Genomic DNA, 23,081 nt, shown 5'->3' on the forward strand with positions numbered 1-23,081 from the left:
TTGCTCAACACCAAGCGCTATCTGGATACTAACAGCAATAGTCCTATAGCGTGCTCCAATACTTTTAACAAACAGGGACTAACAGAAGACTATAGGATTGCTGGTTAATAAGAAATAGCAGAATGGTCACAGATTTGTTACGCTAAAGTCTCCCATTAGCTTCTCCTTACTCGCTGCTATTCCCTTGGAATGTTTGCATGTGCTTGACAGTAATTATCTCCCCTATGAGACCCACAGAGCCAGGCTTACTGTCAAATCCCACACCTTGCTGCACATTGATAACATACTTGTCTTTAAAAACGGTGGGTCAACTATGTGCCAAAAAAAAAAAAAAAAAAAAAAAAAGCACAGAAATCTCTTGTCTGGCAATTGCAAATGGGGACACCTCTGCTGCTGTAAGAAAGGTGCAGAATTTGTGAACTTCTAAGGCATTTGTTTCTAAGGCAGGCTTAGTAAGAAGAAAGCTTTTTACTGCTTTGTCCAAAACACAGAATCTGACTGGACTCTTATTTCTGCACAATGTGTGACTCCAATTACATCACTCTGCTCGGTACGGGAACGGGCCGAGGCAGCATATGGAAAGAATCACGAGTACAGATTTCCTCGGCCAAAACGCACTTCTGGTGGGGAGTGCTCTAGGGGCCAGTCAAGAGATAAAATGCCAGAACACATCTATATCCTCTGTTCTCTGTAAAATAAGATAATACAGCTTAGATATAAGGACAAGCTTTCCCTAAGATTTTAGGCAGCATCTAGATATCAAATCCCAGGAAAACCAAGGAAGTTATTTAACACCAGCTTTGAATCTTTACAGGCAAACCCATTAAAGTTAATATATTTTTACTGAAATATTAATGCACTACATTTCCCTGCTCTTGCAAGTCTCCAAAACATTGTCTGTTCCCATACTATTTTGGCTGATTGTTATAGTTAGCTATTAGCCACTGCCCCTTTGTTTATTTTAAAATGTAAACCTACTCCAGGATGTAGCAATTACAGATGCTCTGTTATGAGCAGCGTGCCTATCAACATCGGTTGTTATGGCAAACAGCTTGAGGTCTGCTAGCCTACATGAATGGGAACTCACTTAAGGGTGTACTTTATTATGTGATATAAAATTACTATCGTAATAGATGAGAAAAGACAGAAGTGCTTAATTACATGCCCCTTCCACACATGTATCAATTACCAGTAGATTTTATCATATTTGCATCCTGAGTTATTCAACCATATTTGGACTACTGAGAATTCTCATTAATGTAAAGATGAAATTTAAAATGTTAGTCTCCTTAATCGTCTGGCATTCTGGGACAAATAACTAGTGACATTTAAAAATCTATTTATTTTATCAAACTACTGCACACACTACTAAAATAGACTCCTGTTTTCTGGTAAGGCTTAAATTTTATTTAATATCACCACAAAAATTAGAGGAAACTCATCCAACTTTTTTTTTTTAAAATTCTAGAGCTATTTTAGAGTCAATGCCATGTCAGAAGTAAAAACAAAACAAACCAAAACCAGAATATACTGTCAAAATAATCAGGCTGCCAACAAGGAATCTTTATGACTGCCAGATTTAACTTTCCAACACACACTGATGAATCTGTCAGTGATAAAAAGACATTTTTTTGGCAGTTTACATCGCAGTTGAAGCACCTACATTATGGAGGAAGTCTAGGGAGAGAAAAGTTCCTTTGATTTGCTTATCTTACTGATATGTCTCTGGACAAGCCCTCTCCACTGATGACATAAGGAGTTTTGGCCCATGAGTATTCTAAAATTCAAGGCTCCAAACCTGGACATCATCAAAACTGCTCCTTCTTTTCACTGATCAGAACAGGTGTGCTCTCAGATTATTTAATAAGGATAACATTCGTACCATATATCCAGAATGATATTTTTGCCAAAGTCTGAGGGAAACTAAACATGCCTAAATAGCCTGGAAAAATCTTTTTTGGTTTTTTTTTTTCCAATTCCACTACTAAGCATTGCGTAAGACTGTTCTGGCAATGTCATTACATGCCATAACAACCACAACTCTCCTATTTACCATGTTTGTTCTCCTAGTCTTATCCTAAGCGGGGAAGTGTGTGCAGTAACATGTTTTCTGGCACATTTTAGTTGAGTTCCTTAGGAAAACCAGATTGATTTAATCTGTCTGTCTACTCCTTCATGTTCTGAACCTGCTGACCTATTTCAGCAAAGCCAGAGTGGTACAAAGCTCAGAGATGTTACGTGGTTTTCCTGAAAACCACTGCTGGACAAGGCAGAGATCTGTATTGCTGCCATCACTGATGGAGCCATAGTGTAAACTCCATGTTGACAGCGTTCAGCCATAGGTTCTCAGGGGAAAAACAAAAATGGAAACCGGATCCACGTTTCTGTCACAGCTTTTGAAGCGCTGGCCAGTCGGAGGTTATACAAAGAGGAGCTTACCCCAGCCCTATGGCCTGTGTTTCTGATTTCATCCTCCTGTACTTCCCCTACTAAGCACAGTGCACCCACTTCTTTTGCAAAGCAGAGAACCTTGATTAAACCGTCATTGTTTGCTGAATGACATGTCTACATCAGAAGGGAAAGACAGGAAAAGCATGACTTCACTTTCACCAAGGTAACACAAGAAGCTTGCTTAAGAACAGCAGCAGTTTGGGGAGGTAGATATCATCAAAGCCAAATGGAAATAGGGCATCTGCTCAGTTCTGATCGGTATCTGGTCAGATGGGACAAAGGAGAGTATTACAGCAAGGGACAGAGGAACAACAATTAATCCAGGGCAGGAATCACCAGACAGAAGGAACAGAAATGAGGTTATTGAGACAGCGAGTGAGGCACAGGAAACGGAGACAGACACAAGGAAGTTCCACTACTCAGAGTATTACTTGCTCCTCTTTCTTACTCCACTAAAACAGATGGTGATGTTAACTATGTGTTTACACTACCCAAAGCAGGCTGAGAAAGAGTGTTGGAGCTAGCTGGAGTTAGTTGGAGCAGTCCATAGGTCCTATTGGAGATGGTTACATGTCCTTGGAGTCACCTCTGTACAGCTCTAGCCCTCTGCCAGTGCACCAGGAGAAATACAGACTGCTCCTGGAGGTAAGTAAGACTGAAGCTTTGTATTTCTGTGCTTCAGTGGAAGATTTTGGAAATCACCACCATCCCGTTGTGGCAATACTTCTTCCCAGCTCCCACATGCCCCCTCTTCTGTGACATGCAAGCAACTTAAGCCCAGCATGTCCCTTCTCTCCCACCACTTCTCTTGTTCTGGTTCCTGTATTTCGGTGGCATTCACCACTTTAATACTTGGTATAGGGGAACCCCAACACTGTAATGCCTTTTAAAGCATGCCCATCAGGAGGATACAGATCCCAAGTAATGCTAGCTTAAATCCAGCATACTTCCAATGACAATCTGTGGATGGATGCCATTTATAGGGCAATACTAGTTGGTCTTAACCCAGAAAAAGTAAGGAATAGTTGGAGCAATGAATACTGTTTGAACAGCTAATGCTTATTTCTGCACTGACTTGAAACCTGACTCGGGCATCTGCTGAGCTGCTGCCACCACTGAGCTGTAAGACAGCAGCTGTGACGGAGGGGAGCGGTGCCCATTGCAGCTCCAGCTCACTGCTTTGGGAAGAAGCCACTGTCCTGGCAAAGCCCGTGTTTCCATCCTCTGACCTCCTCACAACGGCAGCAACCCTGGACCACAGTCTGCAAGGTACACCAAGTGGCAGCGGCTCCAGGGGGTAGGGGAAATGCGGCTGCCTGAGAAAAAAAGGGCGATAAATTGCTGGTGGATATGAAATAGGAAGATGAGGAGGAGACTGATCCTGGGGTCCCAATTACTAGACTAACTCCTACGGTGAGAACATTAACTTCTGTCCCCATAGACTGTGGCACGGCAAGGACAGAGTGTGGATGACCACTCACATCCAGCTGAAATGAATCCAGGAGTCATGAAAATGCCAATTACTCAGGCAGTTCCAGTAAAATAATCAGATGGACAACTATCTTTATCATGTCCTACTATGTCTTAAGGAGAGTCCCAAGAATGGTACAGCCAAGCAGAGCTGCAAGTCTGAACTGAAGCTCAGACACATGTTAGAGCAGACTGCAGAAACTCAAGAGTGTAATTTTTACCTGCACCTAATTATACCTTTTCATAGGTCCCCCTTTTTCTGAATTCTTTCTAAGGAAGAATTACCCAAAAGATATGTATGAGTCCAAGGGAAAAAAAAAAAGAAATGATTAAAAAATAACACTTTTAGCACTTCTCAACACAAATCAGATGTGAAACCCTGTCTTCTGATTGAGAGTAGTTTTGAATTACATATTTTTTTTTACTTTACAGAAATTAGGGTGGTACACAAAGGATCATGCTCCTTCTTTCAGCATTAATTTGAAACAGGGTAAGTCCAGCGAAGGTGAAAAACTGTGTGTCACTGCTGGTCCAGATGACGATAAACGCACTCAGCAAGTAAGTCACTATTAAAGTGAATATTAAAGCAACTGAAATAATTTAAGTGATTCACTCATCCACTCACTCCTCCAACTGCAAGCAGTTTATACTGTAAGGACAACTTTAAAAAAAAAAAAAGACAAAAATCTACCAACTAGGCTGAGCCGCCATCCTCTCCATGTAATCCTTGGCCATGTTGATGGCCTCGATGTTTTCAGGGAAGAGCACACAGAACATCGCCAGAGCCCCAAGGTTGTTGCCATATATTTCATTCCACCGAGCGCTGAACTCCTTCGGGTCCCAGGGAGGAAGGTACTCCAGGGGGTTAGACAGCATCGTTTGTACTGCCTCAGTCAGGCGAGCTGCAATGTGCTGGTGTGTGGTGGCAGCCTGGAGACGCAGGGCCTCCATGTCCCCTTTGGAGAAGTAGAGCATGGGGTAGCTGTCATAGTTGGCATTGACAAAAGGAACCATCACGTCCGGGTCCTCCCTGGCACCGCAGGCAAAGGCGAAGCAAACCGCGTGTATGAAAAACACACTTGGGGCTCCCCGTGTGTGAGTCCTCATCGTGGCATCAGATCTCCAAGTCTCAATGGCAGCCAAACCATCTTTGAAATATCCTATGGCAGATGGACGTGAAAGAGAGAGTTAAAAAATGAATCTGTGAGACACCGTAATTCAGGATGTTCTCTAGGAAATATGATTCCATCTAGACTTAAAGAACCCCACATACTGTCCAGGTGGCTTTCAAATCATTTCTATATGAATACTTTGGACAAAATACCTACTGAGCGATTCATCTGAAAGAAAAAATCTGTACACTTTGAAGAAAAGCCTCTCCCTCCCACATCTTTCCCTCTAGATACAAGGCAAAGGAACACACTGTTGTATGCAAGATTTCAAATAATTGCAGCAGCGCCTAATATGAAGCAGTGCTGACTGTACTGGCAAGTGGAGGAGGGTGGGAGGGGAGGAAGAAGGGGGAGAGCCAAGGAACTTGTGCTGGCGGCAGCCAAGCCTGCGTGCTGCCTTGGCTGATGTTAGCAGCTGGAGAGGGAAGGACGAGGAATGCTGGAGGTTTGCACTGGGGTCATTTTATACTGCGCTTGAGGCCTCCGGTTCTGACACGTCCTCGTTTTCAGGGGAAGGAAAAAAAAAAAAAAAAAAAAGAAGTCAGAAAGAAAAAGAGAAAGAGAAAGCAGCAGAGCCTTAGAGAAACAGCTGAAATACCTTGCCTTCAGGGCATTTAGGGTTTTCGCATCATTATTATTATTATTGTTCTAGGGGGCTCTCCATTTTGCCTGTGGAGATTTACTGCCGGCTACCAAGGATGAACACTGAATTAAAGCATATATTTTCCTACATACACAACTTCTCAAAATATGCTCAAATGGCAAACCTATGCAGAGGTTGAATGCAAGTATTTAAACATAGTAAATTACTTCGTAAAAATTACCAAAGATCTAGCCTGAAGTCTCAGATAAAACATGACCAGGATCCCCCTGAGGAAAGCTAGCGAATTCCTAGAATTCTTCCGAGGGGAAAGGTTACAGAAAGCAGACCCAAGGGAGACAGTTTTATGTAAATAACGAACAGTGGTTTTCAATTATTGAAAAGAGAAATAGACAGAAGGAAGGAAAACCTAAAAACAAACATGAAATATTTTTTTCCCATGGAAAACCTGTTTCACAGGGTTCAGTCATTAAACCTGTAAGAAGCTGAAGTACAAAGTAACCTTTTATTTCTCCCCACAGCTCCCCACCTATAGATGCCAAAATTTTCTAACAGAAACTTAGGCTGCTAAAACCTTACTTGGAGACCCACATCCTGATTCAACAATGTCATTAATACGTGCATAGACAATGAGCCAACCTCGGTAAGACTGGGTCCTCCATGACTACTGGGTACATAGACTCTCTAGGTACTTGTTTTCAGCTCCTAAACTGAATTTGGGAGCAAGCATCTTTGGCCAAGAAGTACATCTTTGCTTATGCATTCCCGCCTAGGGTAAAAATAATATTGCATCCCGTAACCGCCTATATTTATATATTACAGTGTGTAGCATAATTGCTTTAACAGAGCATAATGAAAAATGACATTTTCATAGTATTTTAATGCATTTTGCAAGTAACTTTTGTCCTTTTTTGGATGTAAACCAGTCATTACAGGACACATTACGCAGATCACAGGATGGTTTATTTGGTAACACTTTTACTATATCTACATAGTCTCTCACCACATACATACATACAAAGAAACATGCACCGCAGTTTACCCAAACATACTCAAGTCTACTCGTATTCTCATCTATAAACAAGGAAACTATACAACAGTATATTTTGAAAGGAAGCAGGTAAAACTCAGCCAAACCAGCACATTATGTTTCGAAAAACGATGTCATTTTTTTAACTGTTGAAAAGAACTGCTTTTTCATAACTAAAAAAAAAAGAAAAAAATAGGTTTTTTTTAAAGCCTCTATGACCCTTTAGAACTGGGGGAAGAGGAAAGAATAATAATAAAAAAATATTTTAAAAAAACCCCGCAAATATCTAAAAAAGACCACAAAAAAATGCCTGTAACTTTTTCTGTGATGATTGTACATTGAAAGAAGTTTCCTGGCTTACACAATCAGAAAAAAATCCTGGCTAGCAGTAAGGACTACATGCATTCTTTCCTTGATTTGATTTCTCTAAGTACTTCTGCACATCAACGAGAATTAAGCACACAGACAAATTTAGGGATTGTTTTAAGAGTTCCCTAAATTAGGGTCTTTCTGACTAGAGATTAGGGATTATACAGTAAGGTTTCCCAGAACTCCTTCTTTGTAAGCCTGGACACACATTTCCCAGCATTTCCTCATTATCAGACACCTCCAGTGTTGTTTAAAATTCATAGTCCATATTTTAAGAATTCAATAGTCCCCTTTTTTTTCTCCCCTTATGTGTGCGTGCATTTAATAGACAAGGTAAACCCTTTTTTTTACCTTGTACATGAGAAGCAACCACCATTCCACACAGTTTAGATTAACAGCAGCATAACTGGAAAACCGATCTACAGTATATTCACAGGCAGCACATTCAGAGTCAAGGTCTGGAAGAAAGTCAATAGGCAGTGACAAAAGCAGGACTACAAAGTCATTCTTATTTATTCTTGGTTAAATCATACTGACATCCTTCCTGTGACATGAAGAAAACCCATGGCAGCCACAATTCCGTAAGGCCAGTGAGCCCTATCCCATAACTTTGCAGGGCTCAGGCTGGTGTGACTGGTGGATGGGAGGAGGCAGCTGGAAAGGAGTTCACCTTCCTCTCCATGCAAACCTCTGTGGAGGTACCAGCCACACCTATGTGGAGAGGATCACCCAGATGAGGCATCAGGGTGGCATGACTATAGCTCAAACTGTGCTACAGAAAGCGAGGAGAGAGACAGATGTTCCACATTTTCTCATCTGTGATGTCCTTCAAAGTAGGACCAGCAAAAGTAGTAACAGAAACAATCACAAAGCTCCACATGGAATAAACATGTGGATATCCTCACCCAGATAGTGAGGAAATACAAATCGGATGGTTCTGGATACAACCATGACAAACCACCCCTGCAGGGAGTTCAATTGGCAGAACTGCCTTCAACCATGCATATCATCAAGTCCTTCACTGACTAGGGCCAGACCTGACCACACACTTCACTGCCTTACTGACTCATCCATGCAACTCCGTCGGGCTAACGGGAATGATCACCGCTCCTCTGTTCAGTAGCTCTTTAGAAACTACACTGATGGATAAGATCTATAAAACCACTTCAAAAATTACCAGGTGGTTGCAAAAGAACCAAAGCACCTTCAGTAGAAGAATATGACCCAAACCGGTAACATTTAGGGATTATTTAGATTTCATTAGAATGGCATAAATGTACCTGGGGTGGGGTGGGGAGGTGGGGTGTGGAAACAAGCCAAAACCACTGAAGCAGAACACAAATGTAACTGTATTGAACTCCATACTTTGAGGTTTCTTTAGTTAACTTACTTGCATACTAAAAGCTAAAGAAACACATAGCACTGTTCAAAGACACACATACGAACCTCAATTATCTGCATAGCTTAGGTCAGGGGTCCTCAAACTTTTTAACCAGGGGGCCGGCACGCGGATGCAGCGGCAGGCAGTCATCTGCGGCTGCTTGGTTTCCCCCCAACCCCCGGTGTGGGGGGCGGGGGGGTCTGTAAATACCGGGGGGCTGGATTGAGGACCCTGGGGGCCGTATCTGGCCCACGGGCCATAGTTTGAGAACCCCTGGCTTAGGTGAAGCCAGACTTGCACAAACTTGGCCACGTAATCTCCAATTTACCAGTTGTGAGTGACCCTGCTACAAGTCTGATATGTGGGGCTCAAAAGAATAGGAGCCTGGGCCTTCTGATTGCTTAAACTGCACACTCAATACTATTTTTTACAGTTAAAAGAATTCCTTACTCTCATATTACACTACATCATTACCAGCCACAACTTCCAAGAAAAACTTTACCAAGCAACTCAACCTTTTCTGAAAATGAGGTGGTTTTATTCAGTTTGGAAACCATGATCTGATAAAGTATGAAAAATTAAAAGGAGTGTGAAGGATGCTTGCCCATGGATGAAAATGCTAATGTGCTTTGAAAAGGTTGTCACTTAGCATTAGACTGAAAGAGCATTTGCCACGATTTCCACTCCATTGCCAGCAGAAACAAACAGTAAAGAACAACAATTACTCTAGAAAAACCACACTAAACCTTAACTATTTCAGTTCTCACCATGTGCATCAATGAGTAGATGTTCAACTGCAGCAAAAAAAAACAGTATCGTAAAACCGATGCCAGTAACTGAACTGGACATTGGTTTATACAAACAAGTTCAAACAAACTTGGTTTGAGACACTATTTAAAAGAGAGGCCCCATTTATTTCTGCCACTGGTGCACAGAAAGGCTGCTCCAGCAGTGAGCGCAGAGTGGGAGAGGGGCAGCAGGACAGGGTGAGGAAAGGACAGCACCATTAGGACCATCAGCTGGCAGCACTATCCTTGAAGCAATCTGACCTTCTTGTGGATCACAAAAAAATAAAACCATGAAGAATCATGGCTTTCTGCAGTATCACTTCTAATAAGCCACTATGCTTTGTGGATGCTTTTTGTTGGGACAACATTTGCATCACTTCTTAAAAAGCAGACATCACAGGTGTCTCTGCCAGCATCACCAACACCAGCCCATGACTCACCTCTGACATGGGTAACTCATCAACATTTACAGCCACGAACAGAAAAAGTGGGTTTTCTGGTGACTAAAACTTCTATGAACCGGAGGCATCACTACACCAGAGATTACTCAGGTTTCTGAATGAAACAGCCTCCCAGAGCCCAGGGCTGGGACATGAACAAGTCAGACCTGCCCACATGGTCACACCAGGAGTGACTGTCACAGCGCACTGCTCTTGCCTATGCTCGCCGAGGTCATGGGCCCTCCTACACCTCACCGCGTAACCATCGAGGAGGCCACGGGCCCTCTTCTACTTCATGGCGTGACCTGCTGAAGTCACCTCACTGTGTACCCTGGGGAAGGCTAACACTCAAACAGGAACAGGAGTCTCCAGCCAGAAGGTGGTGGATGGAATTACACCCTCAGTGAGAGGTGGGTTTCCTACTCGCATGCTGTCTTCTTCTAGATTGCTCAGGAGATGCTGCAGGCAAACTCCTGGCATCTCTACTGTTGACATGCTGGCTTTCCTCTGAACGCCCCTGCAAAGCGCGTAGCTGCCTTTAGAGAAGCCCTGACACTCAGCTTGGGTATCCCACCTCTATGCCTGTAAGAAAAAAAATTAGTATATTTAAACTACTTTAAAACTCAGAATTACCATTTAAAGACTTATCTCCACAGATTCTACAACTTTTTGTCTTCTTTTGGGCAGCTCCGGTTTTCCACAAAGGCTACAGTTCTCATTATTGCTACCCCAATTACCTCCACAAGTGTTTGGGTAAGAACTGTGTTCAAATATTTAATGGAAAAATCTGTTCCACCATACTGACAAAAAGCAAATCTTCAGGTTCAGTCTACAAACTTTTACAATAGACAATGACCAGTGAATCAGCAAGGACTTAACTTTCACAATTTTTCTGCATCACTTCTTGATAAATTATTGAAAGTGAAAGCAACCTTTTCTACTCAATTATATTTTTTTTGCAATTTTTTTATTTTGCAAACAGATTTAGAAATGGGAGAGCAAAAGTCCTCTAACTGAATCCAATGACATTTAAGTACTAAAAAACATGGGCTAAGTCCACAAAACCAGAAAGGTGGAAGGGTCAGTAGAAACAAACTCCCATACATATTGCCATTTGGTTCCTACTGACTCACAGAAACATACCTGATACAGCAAAATTAGGTAGCAAATGAGTTGGGACTAAGGAATATATACTTATTTTTGTACTGTAACAATCACAATAAAACTACTAACCAAAGTATAATTCCCACACCAAGCAGTACTGCCAAGTCCCTTCAAAGCTGCAGGGCTGGACAACAGTGCAAGGAACTCCCACGTTCCAAAGTAAGAGCAGTCGGGAGTCCTTCCACCCACCTTTTGGTCAGCGAGATAAAACCACTGACCATCTATCTCTCCAACAAAAACACTGGGAACCTATAAAAATCACTGCTTACAACTTCAAAAATACCTACTATGACCTTAACCACCCATTTCTTCCTCTGATTTTTTCACTACGAGAAATATGCTACATCACAATTATATAATGTCAAAGGTATTTAAAAGCTTAAATACTGAAATCCCAAATATAATTCAGAATCAAAAATACAATAAATCAAGTACAGCTCAGGTACCCAGGTGTTAGTATTGCACTTGTTCTGAAGTGATCTGAAACACCCTGAAAGAAGCGTTGTATCAACTTATATGCCTGAATAACAGCTGTGCTATGAAAATTACAAAGGCAACCAGAAACAAGCAGTTCCTATAGGAATTATCAGCATATGACATCATGTCAGCAGTCAAGATTTAAACTTGCATCTGTCCTTTGATCTATGCACAAAATTCAATGGTTCTATTTAGAGCAGTACACAGCAGTGTGAGACCATCATTCTGGGAGAATGGAGGGTTGCATTCACTCACCACCATGCTACAGACAGGACAGCAACTGCAAAGTATTTTTATAAGTTTACAGTAGGATGCATAAAGTATCAGCGACGGAAGTTTCATCTCTTAATTCCTTTCATTTAAAAGCTTATTTGTCTATTTTACTGCTGTACGTATGAATTAATGGGGCATACACACATGCACATTGAATGCACAACCTTCTCTCTGCCTCAAGCTAAAACAAGATTCAAATTGTCTGCATGCCCAAACCATAATCCGGGAATTTGGAATTTTATTCTATTTTATAATGTATCCTACTATATAAATGCTTTCTCAATAATTTTTTGGCTGCGCTAACATTACTATCCCTTACTGGGATCTTTTATTCCACATTTCACTGTACAGAGTGAGTAAGGAAGTAATTTTGTATCCAGAATCCTAAGTTGATCATTCCCAACCAGTACAGGCATGCCTGTCAAGGCATCTACGTTCAGTGAATAAAAACTCAGTCATTTTTACCATCAAAGGCATAAAACTATAAGCTACCGCAGAAGGATTTCCTGTAGAGCACTGGCATTTTATCCTGAGCTGAAGTATTTTACAAGGCCATTTTGATAATTAAAAATACAGTTATTTTTTGCAGAAATGTTTTCAGAGACACCAACACTCACAGAAGACAGTTTGAGAATTTTTCTATAGGCCAAAAGGCTACATTAACTATGTTCATCTGCTCCATTAATGTCCCAGAAGTCAATCAAACCACTCATTCATCCACTCTGTTGTTACAGCACGTGGGGCATTTGTTGGTGCCTAGGACTATGATGGTAACACACACAGCAGAAACACAAAGCACCTGTAGCGATTTGGGTGGTGAAACAGTATTCCTTTGGCAGCTGCTTGGAAGTAACGGATCTCCCTTGCCCATGCACACAGACCCATTCAGGGGGTCTGCAAGGCTGTGAACCCTTCGGTGTGGGGTATCGGAAACCATACTTAGGGTTTCCTCAGACAGCAGCCTACAACCGGGAAGCACAACTGTGCCTCACAAGAGCAAGCGAGCAATGGAAGAGAGGATCCCAGGTAACCGAGACCGTGGGCTCTGCATGGATCGAGTGGTACAACCACAGCACACAGGAAGGGCCGGGAAATCTTCAGAGTGAGATCGCAATGCCCAGGATGCACAAATAAAGGACTGGGCCGGGGGGTTGGGGGTGCGAATCATATATGCAAAAGGAGGAAGCCAGATTCATTGCTGTCAAAGCAGAATTCCTCCTTGTGTCTAATCCAGCACACTCAGTGCTGCATGCCGTGCAGCTGCTGCCCTCGCTGCGCGGGAGGTTGATTACAGCACCAGAAATGTCTTGATTGTGAGACCAGTGTTTCTATTTCTGACTTTAATTTCTATCCTCTTTTCCAACTAACACTTCTTTGTTAGCCTTGACCTTTACTCTTCCAAATACTTCTAAATATTTTAAGTCCCCTGGCTTGTTGTTCTCCTCTACTGTGTATATTTAACAGTTTTAATCTTTCCTGCTTATTGTTTTAATTGTCCTTCATTCAGCTGCCTCCATGACGCTGGAAACAGATGAAGTGTTTCCGTTGGAGTTTTACAAAACCAGTTCTCACTCTCTGTACATCTATCTACAGACTTCAGTAGTTGAAGACACCAAATAAATATTTGTATTTGTAAAGCATTTCCACAGGACGTCATATTTATAGACAGGAATTCTAAAATGCATCACATCCTTCAGTTGCTATGGGATCAAAACTCATTTTATCTAAGTTTCCATATCCTGTTTATGAATTGGTCTTACATACAAAACTATTAAATTTGTATTCATTATTGTGCTGGTTTTGGCAGGGGTAGAGTTAATTTTCTTCATGGTAGCTAGTATGGGGCTTGTTTTGGACTTGTGCTGGAAACAATGTTGATAATTCAGGGATGTTTTAGCTATTGCCCAGCAGTGCTTGCACAGAGCCAAGGCCTTTTCTGCTCCTCATCCCACCCCACCAGCTAGAGGGCTGGGTGGGCACAAGAAGTTGGGAGGGGACACAGCTGGGACAGCTGACCCACACTGACCAAATTCCATACCATATGATGTCATGCTCAGCAATAAAAGCTGGGGGAGGAAGGAGGAAGAGGGGGGGGGAAACATTTAGAGCGATGGCGTTTGTCTTCCCAAGTAACCGTGATGCGTGATGGAGCCCTGCTTTCCTGGGGGTGGCTGAACCTGCCTGCCCATGGGGAGTGGTGAACGGATTCCTTGTTTTTGTTTTGCTTGCTTGCGTGCATGGCTTTTGCTTTAGCTATTAAACTGCCTTTATTTCAGCCCATGAGTTTTCTCACTTACTTTTCCAATTCTCTCCCCTGTCCCACCAAGGGGAGTGAGCGAGCAGCTGCGTTGGGCTTCATTTGGTTGGGGTTAAACCACAACAATTATTCATTTTAGTATTGTGACAGCATATAGGAGCATCAGCAAAGTCCAAAGGCACCTATGCTAGTCAATTTATGAACCTACAAAGACTGCAATCTAAGCAATTTAATCAACACTTGCTTTTATATAATCTACACATAAACTTACAATGTGTGTACACAGACCCCAAACGTGTATTCACACAGAAGAACTACTCTTCCTTTTGCTACAGGATAAATGTGTCTGTGTTTGTAGGCCTAAACTGCACCACCCTACCTGGTAGGTACATCTCTCTGCAGATCAATATGCTGTTCATTATTATTGGTACAATTCTGTTGTTACCTCTGTTGCTTTCATCTGTTATCATTATCTATGGTTTCTATACACATCTAGATATAGCATATAGTTCCTTTCTCTCTCCTGATAGATATAATATATATACACACTCAGGTGCAGCTTATATTTTCAAGGTAAAAACTTGAGAGACAATGAAACATATTGTCCTGTAGCTCCTTCGGGGTTATTAATGCCCCCACCGCTGCCCAGAATACCCCTGATAAGAAGAGACAAATTTTCATGGACAGAGCCTCCAGCTGCAGATGGAGTTATTGGCTATATTACTCCTGCAAAATTCAGCTACTCAGAGTTGGCATGAGCAATTCGTGTATGTGTCAACACAACCACAAAATTACAGGTTAATTCTGAAATTTAGAATTGTATCATGTTATTCCTGACCTTTGGGTTTGTGCGGGCATAGCTCTTGCAGCAGAACCGAAACCTGACAGACTGCTTTGGCAAAAAAGTGTGATGCACCACAGTTGCAAGGATCTGATTAAAATGCTTTAAAATGATGTGACATCCACAGAAATACTTTCAAACACTTTTGAAAATACTGTAACAACTCTAGGCAGCCATTTGATTAGAAGACTTAAGAGGGTTACCAGGCTTCTAAAAACCATTCAGTATTTATAACATTACTGATAAAAATAAATAAATAAAAAACCCAACACACCCCGAAATGAACATAAACCAGGACAACTTGTGGTGAAAGAACTCTTATGTTAGAATTATGTTTATCTGGTACTGAGATACAACACCTGCTTGAGTCAAGTGACCAGGGTCCCTACAACCCATTGCCTGATGTAAACAACGCTATCGCCAATTCCTGCTCTATACTATGTGAGTCTAAGCAAGGGGAAAGACAGAAAGACCAGACAAAGGTAATTCCAGACTGGGTACATAATGGCTGCATTGTGCCTGGGCTTTCACACCTAACTATGTCCCAAGAGCAGGTGACAGCCAGCACCTGATGTGAGAAACTACTTCCAGCTTTCTGTCTGACCTTCGTGTCATTCCCAAAATGACCAGACCCCTCTGGTCAGCAGTCTGTTACCAATGCTACGCTCCTGCTAAACTCCTACTGACAAAGCATTCATAAGAAAGGTCCCAGGTGACATCAGCTTTTTTTCTAGCAGGCTTTAATCCCCTCCTCTGCTCTGTTCCCATCCTGAGCAGATAACTGAGTCCCGCCAAAGCGTAGCACACAAGGCTTTGGGGTTTTTGCTAATGCAGCTTTGTCACACCCTCACCATATCCCAGCTGGGCTTAGCAGGGCTAACAGACATTGGTACAAAGCTTACCCATCTAAACAGAAAAGTAGCTCAAAGGAAGGGCTTTCCACCATATATTGAGTTTATTTATAATAGATAATTGGCTACAGTCACTGGTACCATGGTTTAACAGCTTTAGGGGACTACGCTACTGTAACTAAGCTTTTTTATCTATTCCAGCTGAATGGATGCAGAAAAGAAGGTGTAAACAGCCAGGACAAACTTGCTGCCGAGATATCATACTTACCAATTAAATATAACCTGCTAAGCAAAAGTCATATTTTCATTCACCCAACAAACACTTGGATTACCAAGTTTAAGCCATGAAACAACGGTTACAGAAAGTTGCTTAATTATTTTTTCAATCCTTTCAGAAAAAAAAAACAACAAACCAACAAAAACCCAACCCCAAACCCAGGGAAAACGGGCTTTATTTCTTGCAAAATGTCCAGGAACAATAGCAGTAGTAACTAAATTTCTTTCTGGTCATTGCTAGACTACATTGTGGGTGCCAGATGTGCAAGTCTTCACACACAAGCCTAAGAATGTGACTCAGTTTTAGCTAAACGCAATCACTTTTGAGAAGGGACACTTCAGTTTTAGAGACTTGTTTACAGCCTCATTTAACATTAGGTATCACTGCTCAGACTGCTGAGTACTGATGGATGCGACCATTTCTCCACCAGCATATATACTATGTTCACTCACAACCCAAGAGCTGCCTGATGATGGGAATGACTTTCTACCACCACTGATCTAGGCTTTATTTGCATTCAGTTTTGAAAAAAAAAACTTGCGGTCACGGGACTTGAGGAAAAGAAATGGTACTCACAGACCTTATGTGCCTTTAGAAAGTACCAAAGTTCACATGTCACTCTAAAACTAGCTTTCAGCTACTCCTTTTTACTTGTAACTGTATGCAACCTATGGAAATCACATCTAAAATTTTGCCAGGTAATTAAACACATTTTCCTCTCCATTGTGGTGGTGACTTTTACGAAATATCTAGTTAGAGTAAATAATATACACTGTAGTAAAGACCGAAGTTGCTTAGGCAACCAAAATCTATCAACTTGTTTTGTTCAATTTTTGTTCAGACCATTTGTTCAGCTCTTGCCTTTCTTCCTTTGCAACCCATATATTCTATGACTGAAGAATAGGTTTATGTTGTGTACAAATATGCAGTGGAAAACCAGCACCACGTGTCTTGTGAGGTCAGTCTCCACAGTAAAGGATACAGGTATGTTTATAAACTATGCTCATCTCTTCCTTTTGCACTAAGTAATGGCACCCAGTTCTTTCCATGGCAATTCAAAATTATGTGAAGTATCACAATGCTTCAAACAAAACAACAAAAAGGAAGCTCTTATTTCGAATAAGAAAAGAAAATGACTCTTTCTTAAAGTACAAATAGTTCAGTCTCAGTAAAACACGCTGTGATTAGTATATTCTAGTTTCGCATCCTAGCGGAGTTTATAGACAGCCAAGAGAACCCCAACGCAGAACTGCTACTTTGGAGATTTCAAGTAAAAACCTTGTTAATTTAGGTCACTGAAGAAACACACATAAGCAATGACACACAGTAAAAGAACTCATAGTTGAAAAAATATTTAGCGCTTCTGTAGAAAAATGCACCCAAGGATCTCCAAGTAGTTACGAAACAAATTAATTAAACTTCTCAACACCCCTGTGAAGCAAGCGAGCACATTTATCTGTTTTATGGGGAAGGAAACAGAGCCATGGAGAGGTGGAGTGACTTGCCCAAGGCTACCCAACAAAAGTCTTTCAGAGTAATAAACAGCATCAGAATTATTGATTCCCACTGCTGCCCTTCAGCTAAATTGTTCCTTTTTTGAAATACTGCAATGAGTTATAATAATTGTTGGCATGATAAACATAATGTGGCAATATTTAGCCGAGGTTTGCTTTGTCTTTGTTCAGACCGTATTAAAAGTCCAGTGTTGTTTAAACTGCAATTGATCTTCTTAGGGCAACCAAAAATCTCCACCTAGTTGAGCAATATTTCCTGTATTTCATTCACAATTTTATCTATTTCTTACATTGCCATTGCTTACATCCAAAGAAGCCACTCCAGCTTGAAAAGTGCAGGAAGTACATCACAGCTTTACACGGTTTCAAGAGGAATGGACAGAAAAGCAGAGAGAGCGGCTACTTTCATTCATACCAACGTGAATGTTAGGAGCTGGCATTGGATGCCACCAAGCGCCGACGCACCTATTCCATGCCATAATGGCTAAAGGAGCTGCAGCTTGCCGTCCTGGGAGCTGAGGAGAGCGGACTGCCTGCGTCAACAGCTGTGGTCCCAGGTCACTTAACGACTTTTCCAACAACAAAAAAGCGGCTGGAAGTCGCATCGGGCAGATGGCTCTTTTCCTGCCTCTCAGCTTCCCTAGGTGCAAGACGAGGATGCTACCGCTTACCTTTCACACACGCATGCTTGGGAGGCTTCACCGGGCAGCAAGCGGCTGGGAGGCTCCTGCGGCGATGGTGCTACGGGAGAGCAGGGAGCCGTTAGCCTGGGCGCAGCCTGCACAGAGCCAGCTGTGTCCCCCCGCACGCACCGCACCGCGCCGCCGGCGGGGCCCATCCTGCGGGCGGCCCAGCACCCCCGGCGGGGTGCCCTGAACGCACCCCCCACCGCGCCGCCCCGCACCGCCGCGGACAGCACGGAAAATCCCGTGCCCGGGGGCCGCTGCCCGCGGGACGCCCCCGGCCCCCGCCCCGGGGGCCCTGCCGCGGGGCGCCCGCCGACGCCCGGTGCCCCCGCTAACGCCGCCGGCAGCGCCCACCGCGGGCCCCGCGCCTCGGGGACGGGGCCGCTGGGTCCGACCTCCCCCGTCCCGAATCGGCCGGTAACCGACGCCCCAGCCTGGCGCGGGCGCAGGGGCGCTCCCGGGGCCCGCCCCACCGCCGGGCCCGCCGCGGGCAGGAGGGGCGGGGGCGGCCGCCCGGCGGAGCGGAGCGGAGCCGAGGGTCGGGACGGCGCGGAGGGGCGCGGAGGGCAGCGCTGCCCGCGCCGCACGGGCACTCACCGCCGGCGGCCCCTGCCCGGCGCGGCCCCGCCGCTCGCAGCCGGAAAGTTTCTCGGCGGCAGCCGCGGGGGACGGCGCGGGGGGGGCGCTTTTCAACTCAGGAAGAAAGTGACTCCCCCCCGCTCCACCTCCCGCCTCCCCCGCCCTCCGCCCTCCCTCCTTACCTCTCCCGGCCCTCCGCCCCCGGCCCGCCGGCCCCTCACGCCATGGCGGCCGCGGGCGCGCTCGGGCCGCCGCGGGGACCGCAGCGCTGGGCGGGGGCGGCGGGGGAGCCCGCCCGGCCCTCACGGCCCCGCCGCCGCGGCTGGCGGCCGGCACCGGGGCTGCGCAGCCCCCAGGCGCTGGTTTCGCTTTGCGTGCGCTCGGCTCTTACTCGGTGCCGTCGGCCGCACGGATTTTCCTCCCGGCCCGCTCCTCCCCGTCTCGTACTGCGCAGAAATACCCGAATTCCCCTTCTGGCGGGGGAACCCGTGTCTCCGCGGGGAGCGGGCTGGCCCCGCACCGCGGTGTCGGCAGGTCGGGGTTGTGCACCGAGACGGAGGGCAGCGGCACCGCGGCTCGGGCAAGGGGGGCGGCGGAGGCGGGAGCCGCCAGGGTGACCCGCTCACCCGCAGCATCCACCTCCCGCGCTGCCACCGTGCTGTACGAGAGCCAAGGGCCCCGTCCCAAAGGTCCCTCCAGCCAGCAAAGAGGCAAGAAGCCAATTCCTCAATCTGCCCCTTTCGGTGCGGGGTGACTTACATCAACGTTCCCCGTGTAGAACAAAAACCTGCAACACCGTCACCATTCGAGGGCAGCCTCACCGACGTGTTTTGCAGCCGCACTACTGAAGATACTTAGGAAAGTAATATAAAAATATAAGATGAAATAAATGGTCCTTTGGAACAGTTCTCTTTGCTTTCTCAGCCACTAGAACAAAGAGAAAGTACGAAGTGAAGAATTCCAAATGTTTGTTGGGTTCTGAAAACTAAGCGTGTTTTATCATCTTCTGACTACTCAACTGAAATGAAAAGAAAAATGCATGTGACAGACCAAGATGGTGTCCTACCTGAAGTTTGCCTTTCACAAACCTTATTCTTCATTTTAATAATGTGTTTGCTGATATTACTGAATCGGTCAGTGGGCTCGAAGTGCTCAGTTCCTCAGCTTTCAAATGTAAAAGCTGTTTTCTGAGGATGGTTTTATACAGGCTTTTCGTGGTTTTCAGTGTGATTTCTTGCTGTTCTATCGAGGTTAATAAACTAGTGAAAACTAGAAACTATACATTTCCCTTCACCCCTTCACTCCTGTTGTATTTCCCAGCGATACCTATTGACAGTGTGATGAATAGGGATCCGCAAGCTGTTACTGCAAACTCCAAGAGCAATGCCAGAGCCTGGAATGAAGACTTGCTTTTTTTACCAGTAATGACATGCCTAAAAGCAGTAAGTGCTTCAGTTTCAGTCATGCAAACACTAAATTAATCATTAGAAGATACGTTTCTAAACACCTATTTGAACGGTATTGTGCTATACTGCATTGATAGTAGAGTTGGAAAATATTAATGTTGTGACATGAATGAGCATGAGAAGAGCTACAGAGTCCCTCAGTCAGGCCTGATGTGGCTAACAGGACAATTCTGCTGGAATTTATAAAATCATTGGGATGCCTAAAGTGATGAGGAGGGAGGTATCTAAGTACTGGTCACGTATCTGCATCGTGGTATTTAAATATATTAAGTATCTGACCCCAAGTTAAATGGAACTAGCCCTTACAATTGTGAACAGAATGGTCACCTGCCCAAAAAGCTTTTGAAATCCTGACCTTAGTCTGTGGTTGTATCTATCTATATCGTAGAGAAACTGTGCTGTGCTGCCTTACCCTGGCCTGGGCAAAGCACACTGTGGCTCCCCTACACCCTGGGTGCTTGGGTTTCTGTCTCATAGAGGATAAGCTTGGATGTGCTTGGATCTTGCTCTGCTGTGCAGTTGGACGATGGTGGTGGTACATACACAGAGTGGAGAGCCACAGATCCTCTCTGCCTTATGTCCTCTTGTGTAACATGGGGCTTGCTTTACTTCCCAATAACTCACAGGGTGCTTGTCAGGCTAAAGAAATAAAGAAAATTCATAGGATGATTTAGGGATATCGAAGAGAGGCAAGATCTGTCCATTCTAGATTAATTTCAGCGTTGCCACTGACAATTTTGAAATGAGAATGACCCTAGGTTTAGCAAGCATCATGTATATGGAAAGACTGAAAAAATTAGCCTGAGGATGAGATTGGAGGAAGATGTGATAACAACCTTCAACTAAATAAAAACTGCTCAAAAGTAGATAATAAGATCTTAGCCACATCCTCTGAGAATAGCATGTAAATTGCAGTAAGAGAAATGTAGGCTAAATAAGAAAAAAAAAAGTAATCTATAAGGGTAAACAAAACAGGAATGAACGGCACTTCTGTCCCTGGAGGCTTTTAAAGTACAAGTTGGACATATATTTGACAAGAACAATTCAGGTCTAGAAAGTCTGATGGATCTTGCCTTAAAGCAAGGGGCGGTCCAGATGACCTGTCAAAGTCCTTTGCAGTCCTGTTTTGTGTGATTTTGTTCAAAATGCTGCTTGCACAGGCAAGATTATGGCTCCTCTTTGATCTTCCTGCGCCCTTCACCTCTTTAGCAATGGGTATAACCTCCCTTGCTAAGGCTGAGCTTCTCTTGGTGGTTTGCTAGCCTTGCTGCATGCCAGTGCATTTGTTGCTGCTGACAGCAAGAAGAAAACACTTAAACAATAGAACAGTGTCACTCTGGAGCAGAAATCATGGGTCGGATCCGTCTAATCTCTGAATGTGTCATGAACTTTTGTTCCATACTTGACTGATAAGTACCTCTGATCTAGTCATGTTAGACTCTCTTTATGACTGCAGAGAAAAATAAATACTTTTGGGACAGAATTATTCTGACTTGCTTTATATGTCTTCTTTAAGATGTGGCAAATCCTGTCCCCAAGCTACCTATTCTGAGCACCAATCATAAAGTTGGTTTAAATGACTGACTCAGTAGCATACCATTATACAATTTCCACTCTCTTGGTGCTTCTGTCCCTGAAATCTCTCACTCCCTCTCTGCTCCCAAGTATCAGAGTGCTAGTTTATTTGTTCTCTCCTCTTTTTTTATTGGAAGGGTCTCACTGAGGTTAATAATTTTTGTAGCTGTCATTTCCTTAAATTACATCATGAGACACTGAAACATACAGCAAACTGACCTTTCAGGTGGCTTTGCTCCAGAATGGATTAAGGAGAGGAGCTAAATTTGCCTTTTGGAGCTAAAGACCATTGACTTGGCCAATTGTGCAGGACATGTTCCATGAAAATTGAAAAGTGTTCAGGTCAGACACTGTTCTACTCATACGTCACATGCTATTTATTTTTTTCTTGGCTTTTATGGCAAGCAACATTACCAGGAACATGAAATGTCTGGTGTCTGTGTGACTGAGCCAAATGTATGTGGGAAATGTGCCCTTTTACAACAGTGGCAATTTTTGTAGGTCACACGCATAGAAGTCACTGCCTTAGACACCGAAGTATACAGTGCACGTCTTGAAAATGTCTCTGGCATCTGAGACTGTGAGCAACCAGCTCTTGGTAACATCTTGGTAACATTTATCCTTTTTTCCACCTTATAGTAAATGAAGTTAGAGAAGTGAAAACTTCCGAGAAGACCCTGTGGTTGTCTGGCTTGCAGGGAAGGGAAAGGCGCTTTATTTTCCTGCTGCATTGAGGAGCTGGGTCATGGGGACATGAAGAGAGAGCGAGCCCCCATCGCTGTGCAAGGGCAGGGAGAAAGGAAGGCAGTAGGGCGGTAGGCCAGTGATGTAGAACTTATCCTTTCTGGAGGAGACACCAAGTATCTGCTGATGTTTCATACATTTTAAAGCTTTTGGTTCTCACTTAGTTGCGAAAATGGGGGGACGTTTCCTTTTTCTTTCTTTGTGACTGAAGAAGTTAGGCCAAAGAGGGAAGCTGTATGTCATTCAGTCTGTTCCACATACACAGCCATGGCCATTCTTTTCTTTCGCCTATGCAATAGCTTTTTTTTTCCCCTTTTTTCTTCTGTTTTTTTTTTTTTTTTTTTTTTTTTTTTTTAAGGTACCTCCCTAGCACTGAAGTCCTGTTCTCTGTGTGATCTGTCTGGTCTCCTAATTTCCATGTAAGAGGCACTTCTACTTTTGTCATTAAGTGACAAACCTCTTCAAATGAAAAGAGAGAAAAATACAAAATTCTCTGGATTCTTTCACTAATTCTCCAAAACAATTAATTTTCTTATGACCATAACCCTTGTGTTCCCTTTGCCTTTTGTGTCCAGCTGTGGTGATTTCTGTTTTAGCCCTGTGAGCTGAAATCTGTAGGACAAGAGTGTTAGGCCAATCTCTCCTTGGAGCTGAACTGCAGAATTGCAAATCTGG

General features: G+C 43.7%; 1 protein-coding gene across 4 annotated transcripts in view; it reads right to left on the reverse strand.

The window, feature by feature from the left end:
* The window catches only part of DSE (dermatan sulfate epimerase), a 37,136-nt gene extending 17,915 nt beyond the window's left edge, over window positions 1-19,221 (reverse strand). Inside the window, exons 1-3 of one of the 4 annotated variants that reach the window (XM_040598592.1) lie at window positions 19,013-19,221; window positions 18,028-18,097; window positions 4,613-5,081 (exon numbers count right to left, since the gene is read on the reverse strand). In XM_040598592.1, coding sequence (XP_040454526.1) covers window positions 4,613-5,028 — 416 coding nt within the window. In that variant the 5' untranslated portion in view covers window positions 5,029-5,081; window positions 18,028-18,097; window positions 19,013-19,221. Of the gene's footprint in view, window positions 1-4,612; window positions 5,082-18,027; window positions 18,189-18,639; window positions 18,736-19,012 lie in introns of those variants that run through there. The other 3 variants (XM_040598593.1, XM_040598591.1, XM_040598594.1) reach the window with 3 other exon arrangements.
* Between the last annotated feature and the right edge of the window lie 3,860 nt (window positions 19,222-23,081).

Source organism: Falco naumanni, chromosome 6, assembly GCF_017639655.2.
Source record: "Falco naumanni isolate bFalNau1 chromosome 6, bFalNau1.pat, whole genome shotgun sequence".
NCBI lineage: Eukaryota > Metazoa > Chordata > Aves > Falconiformes > Falconidae > Falco > Falco naumanni.